The sequence below is a fragment of the Sparus aurata genome, chromosome 12 (genome assembly GCF_900880675.1).
Source record: "Sparus aurata chromosome 12, fSpaAur1.1, whole genome shotgun sequence".
NCBI classification, from domain to species: Eukaryota; Metazoa; Chordata; class Actinopteri; order Spariformes; family Sparidae; genus Sparus; species Sparus aurata.
Window position 1 is genome coordinate 16,030,059 of NC_044198.1, and position 24,048 is coordinate 16,054,106.

Genomic DNA, 24,048 nt, shown 5'->3' on the forward strand with positions numbered 1-24,048 from the left:
TAAAAAGGAAAATGGTTTGGAATGCTTCAACGCGGCACAATGTCCACACATGCAGTCCACATGAATTTAAGAAAAGTGCTGTAAGAGCATGGGTTTTATGGCCCAGCCGCAGCCTGCCATCCTGCCAGCCTCTCCCCTCGCCAGGCAAGGGCCTGTAAAGGAACCACAGAGCGAACTGACAGCCCACTGGAGGCCTGACAACAACCCACTGGATCCAACCCCGACAAAACCTCAACAGCTCTTCTCGCTCCGCCTTCAGCCTCTCTCATCCTCTCTGTATTTTTGTTGGTCTCGGAGTGGGTGACAGATCTTTCCCTCACAATGGCTGCTACAGATTTCTGCAGATTCATACGCAACCACAGACTGAGCCCATCTGCTTTTTTCTGAGGCTTTTCCTCCTGCGGGCTTGTGTGAGAAAAAGCCTGACAAACACAGTTTTGTCCCTTCTTTTTTTTTTTTTCTTCCCACAGAGGCAGCTGTGTTTGAGTTTAACAAAAAAGAGAGAGAGGGAAAAAAAACTACTTGTGGAGTGGAACTGTTGTCTTTTTTTTCTCTTCTCTGTAGCCATGAGGTAAGTGCGGGTAATTAAAGGAGCTGTGAGAGCGCACACAAATACAGCTCGATCATAGAAGGAAGAGTAAACGGTGAAAACAATGACTACTCTTAGTTAGGATACAGATAATTAGGCAGGCTTTTTACTTTTTAGAGGAGGTGAACTGCAACAAATGCATCAAGGCCAAATTCCCTCTAAATTCAAAGACCCAACACGACATCGTTTTGGGACAGGATCAAGGTTGTTACCAAATTTTTGAATTTTGATGACGGGAACTCGGCTTTATAAAAGATCACAGACAGTTGAACAGCTAAGTAAGTCCTTTTTTATTCTAACAACACCAGTTTAATGACAAAACTTAATTCAACAAATGCATTTAACAACTTGTGGCAGGTGAGGCATGAAATGCTTTCACAACTGCAAGAGACACGCGCGGACAGCAGAATGAAGCCTATTCATTAACATGATTTAAAAAAGAAATATCAAAAGAGCTTTATGCATTTCAAGGACCTGTTCCAAATTCATTTTTACTTTGAGAATTTAACTAAACATTCTTCTTCTTTTCATTTGTTAGGCTTGTTTTGTGGTGGGTAACTACACTAAAACAGCACTGATGGAACATGACCACACACAGCTGCTTTACCTTTATCCTGAATGAAATCGCTATTAATGTTGACAAGCTCTATCAAGGCTCAATTCCCACTAAATTCTGGGACCCAGCGTGACATAGTTTGGTACATGGATCCAGGTTAAACCTGTTACAAAACTGCAAATTTTGATAATGAACACACATGTTTATTTCATTCGCAGCAGTCTAACAACACAACGTATCATATGAATCGACAGCTTGAGGCACGTGACGCATGAAACGATGATGCAGCTGTGGGACACACAGATGCGGACGCCTAAAATAAGCCTATTTATAATTTGTGATTGGTTTTCAAAAACTTTCAATGATCTCAGGGGACCCATCCTAGCTTCACTTTTACTTGTAGAATTGAGTCAGACATTATTTTCCCTGTCATTTGGAGAAAAGATAGCTTGTTCAGTAATGTACACTAGAACAGCACTGATTCTACATGACCACACACCACTGCTCATCCTCACCTGGACTGAAGATGCTATTAATGTCGACAAGTCTCCTATTTACCCTTCGCTGTAGACCAGGGTTGCCATGGCAACTCTATATGTCAGAAAGCATAGATGTGTCATGATTGGACCCCAGCTGAGTTTCTAATCGCCGTGCTGAGCCGATCCAGGATTGAAGGCAAGACCTCAGACAAGCAGGCGGAGTGATTCTGCCTGCCTGTCTGAGGTCTCGCCTGTTAGAGCAACACTATCAGACTGAAGCCCGGATTGTATGAAGAGAGTCTGCAGAGTACCAGTCCCAAACTTTAGCCCATTTAGCCTGTCAGCACTTTCAACGGGGATAAATGCTGTGCAGTTCCACTCACTTAACTCGGCTTTTCCAGGTCAATCACAAGCCTTTACAGAGTTCAGTCCCTACACCCCCAACTCGGGGAGAAAAAAAAAAACACACCAAAGCCCCCCCACCTATCAAACCACCCTTTCCTCCTCTATTTATGTTCCTGCAATCTCAACTGAGCCTTTTTTAAATGCAGCTTTAACAGTGTTCTACTGCAGGAAGTAGAGCAGGGAGGAGATACTGGCTGAGCTAAAGGTAACACAGGGAACCAACTGGTTTTATTCTTTTTCCCCTCAGCAGATAATTACAATTTCCTTCCCTCTGACCAAATTGCAGCGACTGGCCGATGTCCAGGAAACAACCAAACAGCCCAAATAGCCCAGGTAGTGGTGGAAAAATGTCCTTATCTGTGTGCTGGACTGTGTCAGATTCCTTCAACGTTATTTCATTACAACTTCTGAGCTGAGTAAAACTAAGACGTATGCTGCAATTAACAGTGCTACCAACAAGGAAAAAATAGGTATACATAGGTTATAATAACCATTACGTAGGAGCAGAGACCTTTCAGCTACCCATCATATACTAAAAATCACACCAGAAATGATGGAAATATTTCAGCAGAATCCAACAGTCAGTGAAGCTCTTCACATAAACCTCTTTCCTGGGCAGTCAATTTACTGGATTTAAGGAGAGAACTTTGGGCTTGGCTTAGTATGGATAATCACAACTGCCTGCATTATATAAGAAAAATGTTAAAGTGCACATTGAAGTGTATCTTTTCCAAACAAATAATCTCATTATCCTGACAACTAGAGTGTATTGGCCCGGTGAAAATTGTTTTGAACCTTACCTCAGCAGCCGGGATGCCTTCAGGTGGGCGACACTGGAGCAGCACTTCCTGTTCAAGTGACACTTCCTTCCCGAGGGGTTCCTGGTCAAATGTCTTCCTCAAGTCTGCGATGAAAACACATAAACACATTGTTTCTCATTTAGTCAGTCAATAACAGAACGGGTATACTTACAATGATCATCAACAAAAAAAAAAAGGTAGGGTAACTGATACAATAATAATGGCCTCTTTGAAAAAAGCCAAAACAAAACAGTGTTTATTTAACTGTCATGAAACAGTAAGTGAGATGTATGCTTCCCTCAGCATAAAGATAAACTCGCCTGAAGTAGATGGAAGGGAGATAGGGAGCATGGGATCACTCGCCCTCCAATGAAAAACCAATATTTTTGTGGCGTGAGAGCCCTGATAGAGTAGCGCCGGCTAGGGAGAGCGAAGCTGACAGGGCAGGATTACTGAGGGTGTCATGCTACACTGGAACCTGAAGCCCATTAGACATATATCATCACCTGCCGCACAGACTGAGACAGCAGCGGCGGGGCATCATACACAACAACAGACGAGAGAAAGGGGGAGAGGACTTAATGCGGAGTCGGGGTGCCACTTTGGAATGGAGTCACCGAAGCATCAAATCTACAGTAAAAAACCTCCAAACTCCACTGATACCATTTCCACAGCCTTTTGCTAGACTCCTGGCAAAACACTCTTCTTTCAAAGACTGTGTCAGTAAGTAGAGAATTCAGAATCTGAAATGAACTTGATGGGATCAGCAGATATGGTTTCCTCAGGGTTGATACAGATACAGATTATTAGTAATCGAGGAGACATGAAGCTGAGGGGACAGAAATGTAAGTAACAGCGTCGTGCTCCACCTGAGTTTGAACTGTTTTTATGCAGTTGTCGCTATAATACCCTGCAGGTGCATGGAAGGGTTCTGGCACAAGCAAAATAGAAATCACAGAAGAAACCAAAACACTGAGCTGATTATCATGATTGCATATGTTAAAGAGCGGCGGCTTCAAAGCGCTTGTGCTTTTGTCATTTACTTTAGCCTGGTTTGTGCGTGGCGGCGTACACAACACACAGCCTTTTGTTAACTATCACTATAGGCTGCAACTGAGCTTTTGGCTGACTTCAGCAGTAATAGCGTGCACTTTTTTGGAACTTTAGCTTTGCGCTGGTACTTCTGTCACACACTGGGAACAGACTTTGCTCAACAAATCACTGACACATAGTCCACCATCAGTAACACAATTGCAAGGAGGTCAGTGTCAAAAAAAAAACGCCATAAGCTTAGACATAAGCCATAAGACTAGACATTACCGCCAGGCTACTATGACCATAATACCTGGTTTAGATGGTACTACTTTGTACCATAACACATGAAAGTGAGTGAGCAAAAAGCCTTGTTGCCCTCCCCACATTCTGGTTCCAATGGAGACTGAGAGAGGCGGCTGCATCAGAGCACATCTTTAAATGAATTAATTTTATTGGCAAACAAACAAACATATGTGATAATCAGTCAGTTCAATAATCCGTCTATCGCTTGACTGAGATCAGCATATAAACTATTATTAAACCCAGCAGGCCCTGCTCACCAAGACCAGAAAAACTGACGAGGGATGCAAAGTTGCAAATAATTTTTGTGCTTTTAATACAAACTGGTAGGATACAGCCAACCTCGCAGCCAAGCTCCAACTTTTAAGAGTTTGCCTTAACTTAAAGAGATATACCTATTGAAAGACCATGTGAGATAGCCGAACATTACTTTTAATCGGTCAACTGCAAATGTGTTGCAACAGAACAAGAAGCCGTCAGTTATTTTACACTGAAGTGTGTGAATGGAAACGAACACCAAAGTGACCCTGGCTCAGAGATTGGATCTGCGAACAGACAATGGTACCTCTTCTTCAAAGAATGTTCTTACTGTATGAACCTCTGCAGACATTGTGTGCCAACACAAGAAGCACACTGGCTCTGCAATCAAGTTTTAGATGCGCGTATACTGTAACGAAAAGAAAACAGCAGATGTGTACAGACACAGACTGTATGGCAGAAGTAAAAGCAGACTGCACATAATAAGTCTGTTGTGCTTTGGAGTGATGATTGTAGAAGGGTAAAAGGCAACGGCATCAACATCCATCAAAAATAAATAACTGTTTCTCAGTGTCTGCTTTCATTGCAGGTGATGATGCCCACAATACTGCATACTCATCTCACACATCATCAAAACCTGATCAGAATAGAGGCCCAATTTACAGATTTCATCACTAACTTTCTTTTTGTTCAATAGCTATTACATGAGGAGACATTATACTGAAAAAGCAACATCTCACTGTTCAGCTAAGTGTTCCAGTATCCCCTCCAGGAGAAACTAGATCATGTTCTTATTACAGAATACATGATCAGGCTGCTCCCACCAGCCCAAAAGAATACCTATAGTCATTTTTAAGGTTCATTTTTTATTTGGAAAAATGAACCTTAAAATAACAAATTCAATGAGAGCTCGATTCAACCGGAGAGTATGCCGTGTCTTCGGGGGAATATGCCATAACTCCACAAATTTCTATGTATTATAAAAGCTGAAAGGGTAAATGTTGAATTGAAAGCAATTTCCGTGAAAGTCTTGTGAAATTAAAAGAGGGAATGACTGGAGGGGCACAAAGCTTTATGGAATTCGATCCAAGGACAAACAGTTTTTTTTCAAGACAGGAAGGAAAAGGAAAAGGAAGGTAGCAAAACTGCAGTATCTCTCTGAAGGGTACCGTTGTTTGAAGTTGTAAGAATCGTTCTCCTGTTGCTCTGGTGTCACAACTACAATGTAGAGACGGTGCCTGGTTCAAAACGTCTCCGAGAGATGAAAGACGACGTAGACACAGTGTGACAGGTGAGAGCCAGGCACACCCCCTCCCATGCTGTGACACACTTTATGATATACAGCATTATATATGCACAGCCATATCAAACAAATTAAATTGGATTTCTCTGTGTAAAGCTAAGGGAGGTTACGCAGGTCTTCACGGGGAGCTGGCCTGGTTGCTCAGTAGGTAGTATGTTGACATTCCAATTGGTAGAATTGGTGCCCAGCAGCAACTTAGTGGTAACAGTGTAATTGTTACATTCCTTACCAAAGAGGTCAACTGTGAAAGCAGCTTATTACGACCCCTATTTACATGTACTGTTAGGTGGCAACTTCTACCAGTTGTACTAATAGTATATTTCAGCAAAGGAGGAAGTCAGGTGAGGTAAACCAAAAGTCAGCATAGGGAGGTGTTTGGGTTGGACGTTGGGGATAAGTACAGTATGCACAAGACTTTTATCCAGGAGACTGCTGTTCATGTCCAGTGTGAAGCCCCAATGATTATTACGCTATCTCTACGTACTAAAGCAGTTGAGCAGTTTTCTTGCCTAAACCTATACAGGTAGTTTTAGCGCCTAAACCTAACCAATTGATTTTAGTGCTAAACAGAACCAAGTCCTTTTAGTGCATAAACCTAAGCTACAAAAGTCATTTTACTTTGGGAACGGTGATATAGGCCATTTTAGGAGTCACTGGCAACCTATTCAGTTATTCAGGTATGACTATGTGGACGTGTTCTGTTTACCACATAACCTCCTTAAACCCAAGCAATACAGTGTCAACAAACTGTTTGCACACACACAGGAGGACACAAAGCACAAAATACAAAATTTGCTCAGATTGTTTACATTTCTGTGTCTATAGCCAAAAACCCACAGCGTTTTTTGATTTTCTTTTGTTTAGTTTTTTTTTTTTTTTTGCAGAATCAGAGCCCGTTACGCCCACAACTATCAACGAGTGGATCTATTGTGGTACAGAACATTAAAAAAAAAACACAGAATCACACTGCGGCCTATGTTTGTGAGCTCATCTGAAATATTCATGCTTTTATTTTATGACTCATACTTCTTGTTCGCCTATCAACTAAAGCTTGTTAAACAAAAATGTAACACCCGGTGCGTGTATTGTTGGGTTTTCTTTTTTTTCCCCTTCCATCCTGATTTGCTAACCATTGGCATTAATCTTGATGAAACACAGTAAGCGGCATGCGAGTGATTATTTTTGCACTGTATATTTCATTGGATGTGGGTTTTTTAAATTATGCTTCCCCTCTGGAGTCTCTCGCTCTCTCTCTCTCTCCCTCCTTTCCTCACTCCTCGTAACCCTGAACGGTACACTGTGGGACGCTGAAGGGTGTGGGACCAGCTGAGTCGACATTCCTGTGGGAGTCGCACCATTCCCTCCTCGGCAGACAAACACTTCCAGCCTCACTCGCACTCGCAAGGATATACATATGACAACCATTACCTTAAGTGGATATGTTTGGCTACTTGTCATGCTAAATTACACCAGCCCCTCAGAAACGGCTTCTCCCTTCGCTCGGTAAATCATTAGGTGTCGGTGCGAATCTAGATCAGGAATGACTTAACGAGTTTGACTTTTAATCATTAATTAAGTCGCAAGCAATAAAGCTGAGGTTCGACTAATTGTGTTGCACTCGTAAAAATTACCAGGCCACAAACAAACGAGGGAATCCGTTTTCTTGCTTTCTCGCCAAACACCAACCTCCAAAAATCTTTTCAAAGGCGTTTCAGTTTATTTGATCCATTTGCTTCTGTGCACACACTTACATCGCCTCTCCTTGGCGAGCCACCACTTGCTTCCCAAATATGAAGGCCGAATCAAAACACTTTTATACGGTCACATGAGGAAAAAGGCAATCACAGGGAATTTACACAGAGACTCTGACAACACTTTTAGCCCAATCATCCTTTTTTTGCAAGTCTGAAAGCCAGTTCTTCAAACACAACAACCCTCTTAACTTGCCAGCGCTGGCTCTGACTCACCGTCTGATTAAACTGTATATGTTTAGATGATGGGAGAGGAGAGGAAAACAAGCCCAGTTTCCATTAGCCTAACGGGATAGAGTCTGGCTCTGACAAGACGCCTGCCTGAGGAGAGAGCCCAGCAGAGGAGCTAATCCATTCAACAGCAGCTAATGGGAGGGGAAGAGGGGGTCCATTGTGATTTGAGGGATAGGTTAGTGCTGGAAGGCTGCTCATCATGGGTGATTATAGGAGGTGGAGCAGCGGGAGTGGGCTCGGTGGGAGACTGAGAGGCATGAATCTGATTCACCAGGCTAGTATAACAGAGGCGGTAATGAGGGGAGCTGCTGCTGTTTCGTGAGAGAGGGCACACACTGAATTCAAAGAGGAAAACTATACGTGAAAAAAGAGAGAGTGAGTTAGAGGGACGGAAACATAAAGATGCGGGGAAGGAAAATGAGGATGAGAACGAAATTGAGAGGGACAGGTATATGACTGCTAAGTGCCTCCAAACGGAGTAGATCAGGTGAAAAGCATGGTTATTGACTCCGTACCGCGCCGCTCAGCTGTACTCTATGATGAAAATCATTCTGACAGTGGCAGTGAGTTGCCAGACAAACATTAAGCTCAACTGATATCCCCTATCCAGCCCTATCCAGCAGCGATAGTAATATATCTGATACTGACTACAACTCACACTGCAAGTGGGTGTTTTTTTTTCTTTTCTTTTTTGTCAGTTTGCCACAAGTCAAAAACAGAGCTGGGCGGGACGCGTCAGTCACAATGCCGCAAAGCGACTTTGAGAGGAGCTGGAAATGATTATGTAGCTGATACTATAAAAGATGCCCCTTCAGGTGGAATTTTCACAACAATTTGTGAGCAGCTGCGTTACGTAATAAGTGATGTGTCGCAGAAGCGTCGCCTTGATGTCAGAGCTGCACTCTTACAACCCCAGTCGGTGTCCTCTGGGGTTTCGTTACTTTTTCCGGATTTTGACTGACAGATCCACTGGAGAACTGTTAAAAAATGAGCAAAGCTTTAGAGGCGACAGAATGTTTCTCATTACTTGGAAAACAAGTCTGCTTTTCAGTAGGAGGACAAACAGGCGGAGAACAAATGAGGACCACCTACAGGAAGAAGAGGGAGCGCTGGCATAAACATGCGCCGTAGCCTCTCTCTGCTGTGTATACATTGCTGCGGCGCTGCACTCTTTCTCCAGGTTCGTACTCTAGACAAGGAAACTGATTCCGATTCCACAGGCTTTCTACCATCTCACTCTCAAAGGGACACTTGAGTCCCATGTTTGTAAAAACCTTTTTTTTCACTGCCTCTATCTCAACAATCTATAAATCTGCCATGATACACCAGTCGGTCTGCAGGACACATTTCCTTGGCAGCCGAGAGATTTTGTTTGGAGAGGAACACAAAGATGAGAGGGAGAGATAAAGACTGAACGATGGGATGCAGAGCGGGATGAGGATACTCACAGGCGATGCGGACGTGGGCTTTGCGGCTCTTGGTGGTCCCGGCGGAGCTCCAGGCCACACACTGACACCAAAAGTCCTCGGGCCCAAACAACTCCTCCACCTGCTGCCGAGTGATCTCTATGCTGGCCTCTCTGACCACCAGGCCTGCGAGTACAGACAGAGGACATGACAAGAAGAAGGGAAAGAGGGGGGTAAATAAAGGAAAGGAAATGGGGGAAGAAAGCATTAGTGTATATCAACAGAAAACATGGAGAACAAGACAAAAACAGGAACTGAAACAGGCCAAAACTAAACAGCTGATATCATATCATCATTAAATCAACATGAACTGTCACACCTGGAAGAGACCAATGCTAATGTCAGTATCCCATCCAACAAACAGTCATATCGCATGCTCTGATACTGGGTATCTGTGAGCATGTGTGTGTGTGTGTGTGTGTGTGTGCGCACGTGTGTGTGTGCATGTGTGTGTGTGTGCGTGTGTGTCAGTCTGGCACCGGGTCTTGAGCCAAAGAGCTGAGCTGTTTGGGTCCGGGCCCTGTGGGGGAGGATTCTCGGCGTCATGGCTAACACAATCCTGTTTGCTAACTCCTCTGATTACTGCTCATCTGGATGCCAGGACCCAAACAAACAAATCATCCCCAAAACAAATGCCTCTACCCACAGCTGCCCCTCTAGAGCAGATTGTTCTCCTCCTGCAGTGTGTGTGTGTGTGTGTATGTCTTTATGTGTGTATGTGTTTGAAGTAAGTGCACGCATATATTTATGGGTTGTGCAAGAGCGTTCCTTGATGCCACGGATGCAATATCGTGCCTTGTTCCATCGCCATCCTTATTAATTATTTTATAATATATAGATATATTTTTGACAGTGGTAGTTTCTGAATGTTCTTGTAAAAATCAGAAATTCAGTACGTTTAAATCTGCTTCATATTTAACACATTATAAGGCAATTAACACCTCCATCTACCTCTGAATATTTGAACTCAACAAGAGCAGGGTGGATTCAAATAGAAGAGAATTAGCATCTCATTCATCTCTTGAATAACCCCAATCTGACTTAAATGAAGAAGATAATTACTCTATAGATGTGTTAAAACAGTGTCTATTGTTCCAGGTAGCCGCCACTGGCCTCCAGGACAACCTGTATTTTACGCATGGATTGATGTTGGAAACACTCATAATAATAATATAGTCATGCGACACTTCTGCAGATTTTTCAGATGGACATTCATGCTGCGGATATTCCCATGCCACCCCATTTCCCAGGTTCTGCTCTATTAGGTTTAAATATAGGGGTTGGGCAGCCCACTGTCGTTTTACTGGAACTGTCATGCTCATGTACCTGGTCAGCAATAATGTGAAGCGAACGATGACGTTCAAATTATGCTCAGTCGCAGCCTAGGGGACCCCCTCACCACCATCACCATATTTATGTTGTTGCTCTGCCAAATTCAGATCCTGTCACCAAGATTATGAGCCACCATTCATCAGACCTGGAGGCTTTGTTCCCCACTCTTTTAGTTAGCCGGTTTTGGTGAGGATTGTGCAGGTGTAGTGCATCCTGATGAAATATGAGTTGTGCACTCTGTTCTTGTACTTGGCAGTTCCATAGCCTGCTCACAGTATTGACTAAATGCTACATTTTTTTTGACTGCTACTGTCTGAATGTGTGAAAAAAGCACATCTTATAGCTGTAAAATTATTATTCTCTGCGTTTTTTCGTGGGTTTTTTTCACATCTCAATGGCTAAAGTTTATAAAAAGGTAGCCTATAATTCTTCTCCGACATCCTCAACACTGTGTCCTCGGGGCACATCACAGCCTGATAACTGAAAAATAAATGCGAGGCTGGTGTCTCTTGATGAGACACAAATTGAGAGGGCTGCACAGAGTGCATGCCAATTCAAACAGGGGACAGTTGTGGAATTAATGATGTCGCCATGTTGTCAAAGGGCCAAAAGTATTGAGCACTAGTACTAAACTGGAGCTTGTCCAAAGGCAGGTTTAATGTGTTAGTTAGTGGGCTAATTTCGGCAGCCTGCCAACTACTCAACTTGCTTTAATTAACCAATTATTATAAATGTAACATTGGAAAACAGTTGAGGGGAGAATTAAGTTTTAAACAACTAAATACCACAAAAACAGCAAGTAAAGATCCTAAGCCTTCTGCTGTAAGGGCTAAACACTAGGTAGCTAACTTCGCTAACATGATATTAGCAGGATGACATATTTCTCTATATAGTATTTTACTGCTTCTATATTTGTCCTTGTATTTTGATTGTAATGCATTTCAATGTACCCACTGTTACAATAACCTATTTTTCCTTCGGGGATTAATAAAGTTCTCTATCTATCTATCTGTCATGTTATCTAGCAAGGGATTAGCCCTGACCCTAGCTAGCTAACATGACATAAAAGGTTGACATTTTGAAATATTTTGGTACCATTACTCACAAAAGAAACTAAGCTGCAAACAATAGGAGACATAATTCTCCTTCTAATCAGTGAATGTGAGCTTTGGAGTCTCTCATATCATTACTTTTTAATTATAACTAAGTGGGCTTGTTGAAGTAAATTCAGCTATTGTCGAGCTACATTCTGTTCCCTTCATATTATCTATTTTTAACTGAGCTTACCTAAGAGATGCCGTGTGTTGCGGATGTGACATCATGCCCTGAGTCACAGATCATTGACTCATCGGTACCCCAATGTTCATTCAATCAGTAACCTAATCTTTATCTGAAATCTAATTCGGTACAGAGTGATTCACCAGCTACTGAACTGGAGATAAAAAGGACCAATTTGAGACGTGCTTTGAACCTTTGCCAGTAATCGAAGGTGTGAAAAAAACAACAAAAAAAAACAACCTGTATAGTTTGAATTGTATAAGCTCATACATAGTAATCGAGTTTTCAATAAAACAGTGGTTTTGGCTTATTTTGGACACCTTTCACCCCTCAAGAAAAGACCACAAGGACGGTCCTTTACTCTTTTATATGCTTTATCATGTGCTGTATACCTTTAATTCCCCCAAACATTCATTCAGTATCGCTTGCATTCATCCAGCCTCTGTGACATTGTGAAAAATGAAACTCCTGAATCACAAGGTCTCACTCTGCTTCTGTAAATGTTAATGAACTTCACCTTTGTTCTCCTCCCCTGGATGACCACCATTTGAACAAAGGTTCAGGGTGTATTCTGCAGTTTGAGTAGGTTTGTACTCTCCGTGTCTGAATATCTGGCTGAATGAAAAATGCAAAGAGACCGGGTGGATGCTTGAAAAACGAACATGCCATTTTACTTCAGGTTCAGTGCATTCACACAGCCTCCCTGTTCTGGCACACACACAGACACACACACAGCTAGCACAGCGACATCCCACACACCAACTTAGCTCTCATGCAAAATTTACGCAGGCAGACGAACAGCCACGTCCGCTGAGTGCGCACTGTGCTTTCTGTGTGTATGTGTGTGTGCAGGGGGTGTATGTCTGTGGCTGTCTGTACTGTACGCCGATGTCTTACGCCTGAGAGGATATGTGCTGCTGGATTGAGAATGTCAAGGATGGATGTGATGGATGTGAGAACATCACACACTGAGCCGCACAGGCAAAATCAATTGTGGAGACAATAAGCAGATATGAACTCACCGAGGGTGTAAAACAGGCACCAGAACTGGTTAATTTTTTTTTCAGTCTGTTCTCCAGATGTTCTTAAGATGATTCTACATTGGCGAATTATCTCCATGACGTTGTTAGAAAAAGCCCTCTGCACCGTGAGACGGCCTAAGGTAGCGATGACGCCTCGCCAGAAGTCTCTTGAAGTGTCATTCATGACTTCATGGCCATTACTGAAGCAGGATTAAACTCCTCCTGACGTCTTGCACTTGAAACACATCAGGAGGATCACTCACTCCCTGATCTGAGCCTGCTGACCTCATCGGTTGACTTCATGTGTTTGCTCAGCTCACGACTCATAGTTCGACTGGATAGCATTACAATGCTATCAGCGGAACGGGCCGACTTCCACTCAATTTGCAATCAAGACGGGGCAGAAGCGAGTGTGGCCCACCTCAGGACCAGCAGTGAGGGGCTACTTCACACCCGTCAATGTGGCTATTAGCGGCAGAAATGATTCTACAATAGGCCCCATTAATAGCCGGCTGAAGTAGGGCGCCTCATTGGAGGATGATTCATTATTAATGTGGTCATTAAAGTGAGCTAGCTCCTCAGTATTAGCACTGGCTAACAATATTGATCACGACCAGCCAGGCAGCAGAGGAGGCATTGGTCACTGAAGGAGAACTGAAGGAGGAAGGAGGGGGGTAAAGTGCTCTGATTATCTGGCCAGATGAAGAGCACTCCCGTGTGATCTTCTAACTCATATCTCAGAGAGAGTGACAAGCTGTCTCCAGTGTATATTGCACTAGCTGCACCTACTTATAATTAATTTGCTGCTCATTTGCTCAGATCAATGCGCCTTTTTGCTCACAGCCGACTACGACCCGCTCTCAACACTGGAGGGTGAATGCTACAGTGTTCAGGTGACAGCAGGGGAGCTATGTCACTGCGGAGACTCCGATTCTTCGGTCTTGCCCCCTGCTTATGAACTTTATGTATACGTGAACCCAATATGGCTTCCTTACATGCGTGTCCGGATTATCTCAAATGCAAAACCATACTCAGTTCACATCAGAGTGGTTCGCATCGTTACACGTCGCCTGCCCGTTGGACTTTAATGACGAAACAACTCTTTTACACAGGTGCAACAACAATCTATCCTGCCAACTGTGTCAGCAGAGTCCTGCACGGGTCTTATTTTGCAAACCCGCACCCGCCCGTACCCGTCGTACTTAAAACCGCATCCGAACCGTTTCCCGACAGAAGCACAAATTACATTCCGCACCCGAGCCGACCCGCTATAAATTGATACCGACGCCCGACCCGCACCCGAAGCAAAATTAGACTGACGCAATTTTTAAAAATGAGAGTAAGCCAGCGTGGGAAATGGGAGTTCTGGGACTGCGCAAGCACGCATGAATGAGCTCATATGAAATATACCGTATTGACCCTAATATAGGAGGACCCTGATTATAAGACGACCCCTCTTTTCAAGATTAATCTTAAGAAAAAGACTCTGATGACCAAGATTCGTTTCTCAATAACAAATTCACATACCCTCCTGTCAATCTCTTGGAAGCGGCCGCTTAGAGGACCACGATAAGCTTTTCTCTTACTGTTAGCGTTTTCAGACGATCTTTTTGGACCCGCCATCTTCGGACGTTACACTCCATAACTCCATATTTCTTGGCTGGCTGACAGTTGTTTGGCGCCTCCGCTGCATTGATCATCATTATCTTAAAATTAGCATCATAGCTCCGCCTCAGATGTCTGTTAACTTGCCCCACTTGATCCACTTTGCTCTGTAAAATCACCGAGTCTCTCCATTTTTCATCTCCTGTCACTTCTTCTCCGCTGTGATTGACAGATAACCCCAGCCACAGTGTAAGTGACGTCTCTAATAAGCTGGCGCCCTCTGCTGTTGCGGTCGTGTAGCGACCCAGACAACTATCAGCATATGTCAACGGTTAGACCCCGATTATAAGACGACCCCACTTTTACACATAATTTTCATCGAAAAAACCCTTGTCCTATATTCGGGTCAATACAGTACATGCTTATCATTTTGAAATGCAGGCATATTTTTGTAGATGTGTCGCTAATGATTTTTTTTTTTTTTTTTTTGCACCTGACGCCATGAAACTGACAATCGCAAAACCCGACCCGCGCTCTCTAGGCGTCCGACCCGATCCGCACCCGTGTCCGACACAGGACAGTATTTTTCACCCGTTTCATCCAAATTGTGCGGGTCACCCGTCGGGTACCCGCGGGTACCCGAACCCGTGCAGTACTCTGTGTGTCAGTATAACATTTTTCTTTCTTTTATTTCTGTCCTTTTTTTTTTTTGGACAACTTGTTGTGTTGACTGGCGGCTGCAGAGGGATAATCACATGCAATCAAGCTCGGTATTATTTTCTTCATGTAATCATCCGCTCCACAGAAAACAACAATACCCAATCACACCTCTTGAGATAGCGATCAGCTTCCCGTACGGTATGTTATGTAATTTCTTGGGCTTGCAGCAACTGCATGTCGTATGGAATGTTTGTTGTTTTTATGATGCAAACATCTTTAAAAAATACTGTTATTTGCTTGATACAGCTGCCATAAAAAAACTATTTACCCCCCTACTGTGATAAGCAGCTAATCAAAGTCGATTCGATGTGGATTTTCTGATAACCATAAACAGGAAGCGACTCCTTAAAGTGAGAACAGATCCCTTCAAAGTAACTAAACACAAATATGAAATAACCAAATAGCCTACTTTGTTTGGATAAGCACTCAGCCCCTTCAAGTCAGTATTTCGTTGAAGCTCTGCACATCTGGACTCTGTTTTGCCGCAACACGGACTCACTAAAAGTTATTCCAGATACGAAACTGTGTAAAAATCTGTTTTCACTTTGACATTAAAGGCTCTTCCTTCAGCTGAAGAAGCCACATTAAATCCACTTTGATTCAGTGTTGTAAGACAATAAAACATGATAACTGGGGGGGGGGGGGGGGCCTTATTTTAAACCCCTCTGCTATTTCAAAACTAGCAGCTCTACAAAGTTGTCCCGGCGTATGTAAAGTGGACGCCACCTCAGCCGTCATACAAGTGGGTCAATCATCTGAAGATAATGGACACAGTGGATGTGGTGATGGTGAAGTACACTTAACTTTGAGGTACTTGTACTTTACTTGTGTATTTCAATTTTATGTGACTTTCTACTTCCACTCCACTACATCTGAAGGCAAATGTACTTTTTGCTCCACAATATTTCTTTGATAACTTAGTTACTTTGCAGATTGCAGGCAGCATCAGAGTCAAAGCAATACATTTTTCGATTCATTTATCTTATTGCCAAAATTAAAAAAAACAATAAAAGACTGATTCCGATCATCAGAAAAATGCTGACTATCAGACACAGTTCATACATACATGTGTGTTTAGTTTACTTTTACTTGTACTTTTGATACTTGGGTACATTTATTGCCTGGAAATGACTTCTAACACTTCTGGGTACTGACTGGATGCAGCCTGACATCAACCTCTTCCACTCTCCCAGTCTCATTACCTGACAATTTGTATTATATTCATGAGATCATACGTTCTCACCGACATGACAGTGAGACATACGGACAGAATGAGAGAGAGAAAAAGAAAAAAACACAAGAGAAAAACAGGGGTGAGGGGGAAGAGGAGGGCGGGCAGGGAGGGAGAGAGAGATCCAATTTCTTCAGGCTACACTATCAGTGGTATTGACCAGCCCGGCCAGTTTCTATCGGTGTTCCTTTTCTGTCAATCTGGGGAAATCAGAGAGCAATGGAGTGGGCTGAGAGAGGCTACTCACATCCACCGGGCTTTTCAGTGTTGTTGTGTGTGTGTGTGTGTGAGTGTGTGCGCGTGCGGGGTGCAAGAGCATAAATGAATGAATATCTGTGCAGTAAATAGCCGGTGGATATGGCTGCGGAGAGTGGGTGCGTGCACGGTGTGTGGGCTGCTTTCCATGTTGATGCTTTTAGCGCAAAACCTTCCGACACAAAGGCTAAGAGCCACTGCCGCCTTCAACCTCGTCTTTGTCATAATCATACCCATGAAACACATCCTCAGATCTGTGTGTTCTTTCTGTAAGTACACCGGGTCGAAATGAAAGGATTCAGGTTGTTTTTTTCTTGCTTTTTTTTTTTTTTTTCCCAATACACCTTTTTATATTTCTGCTGCTGTAACACTCTTCTTTTCTATCTGTTTGTGTCTTGTTCCTGTGTTGCAACAATTTGTTTTATAGTGTTCGGTTGAAACAGCACTTCGGGGGCTTTTTTATTGAATACCTCGGATACAAAATGCAAGAGAATGACGATTCTTGTAAGTGCGTGCCTAAACATTCACCCACCTTTAAGTGAAGGAGCAGCTGTGTGTGTGTGTGTGTGTGTGTGTGTGTGTGTGTGCGTGCGTGCGTGTGTGTGTGTGTGTGGCAAAGCAGCGGGATGAAAAGGGTAAATGCGATGTGATTGGTACCTGTGGGCGACAGAAAGAACTCAATTTCCAATACAGCAGCTGAATGCAGCCAATCAGTGCTGGGCTGTTGTGTGTAATGGCTCTGGTGCCTTTGGGGGCTAAATTCTGTCGAAAAAACAACCCTGCTGGAGCTTCAATACCTTTACTTCCTCTAGATGCTTACATAAACACACACCTGCCTGCACAAAGGCGCAAACACACACACACACACATAGCACAGAAGTGGTGCCAAAAGAAAGGAAAGATGTCCTCTGTCAGGTAAGCTGGTAAGCTTGATGCCACGAGTTGATCGAATAGACTGGCCTGTAAGGTTGATGTGTGCTTGCTTGTACACAAATTTTTTGGAGCATGATTGTGTCACAATCAGCCTTACCTCCTATAAAATATGATTATGTCACAAATGTTATACCTGAATTACAACGTCTGGGAAGATTTTTGGCAGTCAAGGAAGTGTGATCCGAGTACAGGATGCAGAGTTTATGTTGCACTGCATTCCCGAGTGTGATTTAGGTTCACGCGTCGTTCCCACATAGTTTGGTTTTGTGTCCGTAACCAGACATATGCCCTTTGTGTTTTGTTAAAGAGACGCACGAACAGCTAGTGTTCTGTATGTAAGAATGTATAAATAGAGCTAAATGGCACTCATCAATCAGTTAGCCAATTCATTTATGCTAACTCCCTGTGCCACACAGTGCATATGGTCCGTCCTTAATCTGCAACAATAGTTAAAAATATATTTCAATGTATTTAAGGCAGATTCCTGAGAGAGCAAAAGCTACTGAAAAAACGCACTTGTGAATTTGCATAAAATATCGGAACGTCATCATTTTATATTTATATACATTTGTCTGATTCATGTATTTATGTGTAACATATTTATATGAGTTGTTGACTAATAGCCAAAAATGTGTTTTTTTTGTGAGGTCAAGCTGAACATTGACCAACAATTTCCAGCATATTAAATCGTTTCACACTTTAATGCGTCTGTGTCTGATTCATTGACTGACCGGAGTTCTCGTCGACCCGCTCCTCCACTGTGTGCTCCTTCTGGTGAACCCACTCGCTGTTGCACTTGAAGTAGATCTGGGTGGCCGGAGTGGCCTTGCAGTACAGGTTGACCGGCTTGTTCTTGACTATGTAGGCCTCCTCCGGCTCCATCAAGAACACGGGCAGTGGCTCAGGGGGGTCCGAAGGGAAGGTTTCCGGCAGATCACCGAGACCGATGAAGTCATCGTCCACTGCAAGGAGAAAGGTGGAAACAAGATGGAGGAAGGGAGGGATGGATGGAGGAGGAGATGAAAGGAAAGATGAAGGGAGGGAGAAGTGGAGAACAGAGTCGGAAGGATGGAGAGAGGATGCATAGGGAGGGAAAGGAAAGCAGACAAGAGACAGTGGGACAGTGTATTATAACCACAGTCTTTGCATGGGATTATCCATCTGCACAGCACACAGTGAAATCCCTATCATTTGATATTTTGGAATGTTTACACAAGTGTATTTTAGAGCACAGGAAATTCTGGGATTCCTCTCAGGCAATAAGGCTGCGTGGATTTACAGAAACCGGGCCTTGCTCGGTCTAACCACAATCAGCTACTGCTGAGAAACGAGGGAGAGCCAGAGCCAATAATGAGAAGCAGAGTTCAGAGGTTGGCTCTGAGGAACTGAAGTTATAAGCTGATCTCTCTCTGTCTCCTATTTTCTTTCTTGCTCTCTCTCTGCCTCTTTGCTTTTGTCTCTCTTCCTCTGACTCTCTCTCTCTTTCTCTCTCTGGAACACACACACACACACACACACACCACACACACACATACAAACGCTAGCTTACAGAGACACATGCACGCATGCACACACACATGCAGCACATCTAATGACCTCAGGCTTTTGGCCCAGTTTGTGCCATTCCTCGGATACTTCTGCAGTAGACAGATACGCTTCCCTGTAATTACAACTCCCTTTCATCTCCCTGTCTTAAATCACATACACACAACGCGCACCCGCTCGCCGGCTCGCACACAAACACGAGCAAATGCTCACAAAACATCGCAGGCGTGCAAATATATGGGCGCGCACACCCACGAGCGAGCGCAGCTAACTTTCTAACTCTTTGAAGAGGGGAGGATGAAGCCTATTCGCCACCCCATTTGTCACCTCCAGAACTGTTCTATTCTTACCATCGAACCGGTAGACATCAATTATTCACGAGTGTGAAAGGAAGAAGGCAGAGTAATAGAGACAGAGATACAGTGGGAAACAGAGGGTGAGAGAGAGAGAGAGAATGGAGAGAGACAGTGAAGGTAAGCCAGACAGACATAGATTGAGACGTCGAAATGGACTCGGGGCCGACGGACAGAAACATAGCACAGGAGGACGGAAACAGCGAGGCAGACTGTTCGGATAACAAAAGAGTTTATCAGCCCATCAGTAATTCTTTCCTGTCCTTCCATCCACCCGCCTCCCTGTCCTGTGTGGACACGATGGAGCCTTGTTGTCTGACAGAGGTTGCCTCCTGGATGCTGCGGGAGCACTAAATAATGTCTCGGCCGAGCAGATATCTCCCCACGATGTCTCTCTAATGTTATCTCTCCCTCCATACCTGCCACAGATTGAAGTTGATTGCTAGGAAATGAAAGGGCAGGGGGAGCCGATCAGAAGATGGCCGAAGTCATCCTCGCCACAGGGGGGGAGGAGGAGCTTGTCTGCGCAATGTTATGAAAGAGAGTGTGTGTGTGCATGACGCTGCACTGTTAACAAACAGCTGGTCTTCTCACAGTAAACTTCTAAAACTATGCTTTTGCAATGCATGATGGGTTATCATTGGGACTATTACAGCAAGTTGCTGTGGATTACGCGGCGCTCTGAAGCAACCAAAAAACTAATGGAAATAATGGGTTTGTTTGAAGGAAATACTGTAATTAGTGTACAGTTCTGTCGCGATACAACATTGTAGTTTCACAACAAGGTACATATGCTTATGGGCTAACAACATGCTAACAGGCGCCCAAGTGGTCCAATAAGGTACGGATGCTAACAGGCTAACATGCTAACAAGCAATAAAAATGTGCTAACGTGAAAAAGCAGTGTTTTGCTATCACATTACTGTAGATTTGTACATGGTACATCACAAGGAAATACTGCAATTAAAGTAGAGCACCAGACAGTAATTAAGCAATAGAATAAAATAAATTACAGTACACATGCTAACCGGTAAAAGGCTAACAATATGGTAACAGGCCAACGGGCCCACAAGTGTGCCAACAAGGTACACATGCTAACAGGCTACCATGCAACATGGTTGCTTATGTGTACTTATAATAACTACAGATGCTAATTACAGTAACATCAACATACTGTATTTTCACAGTAAAATGATGTCTGAGTTACTGTAGAAACACAATATATCATTCCGATTTGCATCTATATTACTGTACTGTACTCTTTTTTACAGTTTGAGTTATGCTGTCGAGGTATGTTTCGAAAAAGTTCCAGCCTGCTTCACTCTTTCCTTGGCCTATGCTCTACTTCTAATTAAGAGGAGGCAATAAAGCCTTAAGTGACCTCTGACATTTAAGAGTAGGCTATAGGCTGTCTGTGTTCGTGTGGGTGCGATGAAGAGCCGGAAGCAAGATCATTAACCGTTCCCATCAGCTTGTCATCTTTCACCGTCCGAACAAGGAAAAAAAAAACTTGGTCGAGCGTTTCATCCTTTATGTCTTTATGTAGGTGATGACTCTTTAATGCAGGAGTCTATTTGAGCAGACCTTGGCTCGGCCTGTTCTTTTCTGCTCCACAGGCCCCTCAGTCCACCCACATCCTCAGCCAGGGGACCCTGACCCAGAAACAGGCAAAGAGAGCCAAGGAAACTCATTAAAGATTGTGTTAGCCTTCTTTCACCCTCCATTCCCATTATCTCTCCATCTCTCCCCCTCTCTCTCTCTCTTTCTCTCTCTCTCTCTCCCCTCCTGGCTCCCCCTCGCTCTGGCGAACTGTGAGGTAGAGAGATCTGAAACAGCCATGAAAGCGTCGCCCCCTTGCACACACACACAGAGAGAGAGAGAGAGAGAGAGAGAGAGAGAGAGAGAGAGAGAGAGAGAGAGAGAGAGAGAGAGACGCTCGCCTCACGCACACACACCCGCCGTGTGAGCATTAATGCGTGCACCCACACACAACTTGTTCCCAGATATTCGAAATTCATCAACTTCCTCAGCGCGAGAAATAATAAATTCAAGTGAATGGAACTGGCCCTCCAGTGAAAAATCAGCCCCGGAATGAAAAAAGACACCACATGACTAAATGAAAGACCCCGACTCTTGCTGATCACGCTGCAGCGCACCCCCCCCTCTCCCCAAAACCCAACATCCACCACCTCCCACCTCCCACCTCCTCCCTCCCTAATGAACAGAGGAGCTCAAAGAGAAACATTACTTTTTCCTCCCTCCCCCCTCCCTCCAACCCCCTCCCTCCACCTCCATTCACAGTTGATGATAAAACTGTTTAGAGGTTTTTCGACCTGATGCAATCTTGTCTGCAGTGTGTGTACTCACAAAGCTAACACTCAACAAGTACGGCGCTTCTTCGCATTATGAAACACCCCCCCCCCCCCTCTTTTTTTAGTGTGTCATATCCCTTTAAACAGTAGCATTAATATGGCATGACTCCACTGTTTGATATGCAATATGGATTTCTCCAAGCAGTTGTAATTCTGTGGCTTGATTTTAATCAGAAATTGCCTCCATATTGAGTGTTTAAATTTTAATGAAATATGTCCTCGAAGCGCTTTTATTCAAATTGTATTTTGCTCTGTAATTGGGTGAGTTTTCCTAATTCACATTGTAAGTCTTATTAGTGAATATTTTACGACTCAAATTGAATATTAGCTGAATTCTTTATCAGCTCCACATCCCAGCCTGTATAAAAGTTTTGAAGATAAATTAGCAGCGCGTTTGCCCTCAAAATAAAAGTTAATGAATGGAGGTAATTTTTTCCCTCCCTGCATCGTCAATGAATTCGTCAGGTAGAGGGCAAAATTGAGCGAGGGGGGGGGGGGAAGCAATTTAAAGACGGATAAGAATGAATCAAATTAATCCGAGCTTAGCAAGTGGGAGTGAAGAGCGGCATGAGACGGTCCTGGCACTCGGCCCCTTCTTTTGGCTTGAGTCGACTCCAATAGCTGTGGGAGTGCAGCAATATTAAGATGCTGATTACATTTTGGACACAAGCAAATTAAAGTAAAACCATAACACTGGCACTGCTGCATATCCAAGCGCGGTCTAACGGATAAGACGGGGAACCGAGTTCTGAAAGAAGTGTGTGCACAAAGAGGCACATCCACATCGGGCTATAAAAAGAGTGTCTGCGTTACATAAACACATGAACTGTTACATGGAAGGAGTGCGCAACACCCACACCAGACACAAACAAACAGAAAAAAACCTCAAACATCAAATGCAATGAGGTGAGCGTGCGTGCCCTGTGGCCGTTTGAGCCATTCGGTATGGTAAACAGCTCGCTTAAGACCTGGATGACCTGTCTAATTAGTCTCAGTTTCCCTTAATGCTCATTATTTCTTTTGCAAGTGTTGTCTGGGTGACCATCGCTTCACTGAATCACCATCAGCGTTGCAAAAAAAAAGTACCCAAAAGTCATGGTTGAGTGGAAGTAAAGATACTGTGTTGAAATCCGTTTGGTAAAAAGTGAAATTCAACTATAGAAATAGTACGAGAGGAAAAGTCTTAAAGTATCTAATATGAAAAGTAAATTAAACATACATTAACGTGTGCGCATAAACTGTAAACTTGGCGTTATCAGTGTTATCAGTGAGTCCTGTTATTGTTATTTGAAGGTTGCTGGCTCGATTCCCCTGGTCGAAGTGGGCAAGATACTGAACCCCAAACTGCTCTCGGTGTGCTGGATGGCACCTTGCATGGCAGCCACCGCCATCAGTGTATGAATGTATGTATGAATTACTGTAAGTCGCTTTGGACAAAAGTGTCTGCCAAACGCCCTTAATGTACATATCAATGTCAAGGAGTGAAATGTACAATATTTACCTCAGAAATGTAGAACATTTTTTATTCTCAAGTAAAGTACAAGTACCTCAAAATTATAGATTAGTAAATGTACATTCCATCACTAGTCACCATAGAGGCACAGTGACGGGCGCATCTCAGCAGTTTCTATTAGAAACTAGTGATAAATTAAGAATCATCCAGCAGATACAGTTTAAGTATACCTCGTACCTCCTGTAGCACTTCTCATTTCTCCTCACCTCTGCAATCAGCAGACTACTGTTACTGGACCATCAATATGTTACTCACATTAACGAGGTATATAATGCTGAGAGCAGTAAAAAGCCGATGACAGAACACCCACAACGCATCTGGAGCCGAGTCAGTGTCCTGTGACTGCGACGACTTTGTCCTGGACTTTTCTCGAATGCGCCTCAGACCGTAAACGCTCCGGTAATTTTACACGTTGACATCATGTGTAAATGGGAGCCAAAGTCAATTTCCCATGAAAGATGCTCTGGAAACCTGCCAACTCGAGACCTAGAAGGATTCCTGCAGATTTCTCCCGAGCGAGCAGAAATAGCATTCTTCGAGGCAAAGCACAAGAGTATTACGTACTGAGTCACCGACAATGTGAGTCCATCCGTGTTGTTGTACTGGAGCCACTCCAATCTATCCGCATACAAAGCACGGCGTCTTGCTTGTGAAGCTATTTCTGCAATTTCTTACTAATAAAAAAACCTGGAAGACATGCGGTAAGGTTTACA

General features: G+C 43.6%; 1 protein-coding gene across 4 annotated transcripts in view; it reads right to left on the minus strand.

The window, feature by feature from the left end:
- unc5cb (unc-5 netrin receptor Cb) overlaps positions 1–24,048 on the minus strand; it is a 129,152-nt gene that overhangs the window by 39,293 nt on the left and 65,811 nt on the right. For 3 of the 4 annotated variants that reach the window (XM_030436269.1, XM_030436270.1, XM_030436272.1), the window contains exons 2-4: positions 18,284–18,514; positions 9,159–9,302; positions 2,830–2,933 (exon numbers count right to left, since the gene is read on the minus strand). In XM_030436269.1, coding sequence (XP_030292129.1) covers positions 2,830–2,933; positions 9,159–9,302; positions 18,284–18,514 — 479 coding nt within the window. Of the gene's footprint in view, positions 1–2,829; positions 2,934–9,158; positions 9,303–12,808; positions 13,252–18,283; positions 18,515–24,048 lie in introns of those variants that run through there. The other variant, XM_030436271.1, reaches the window with a different exon arrangement.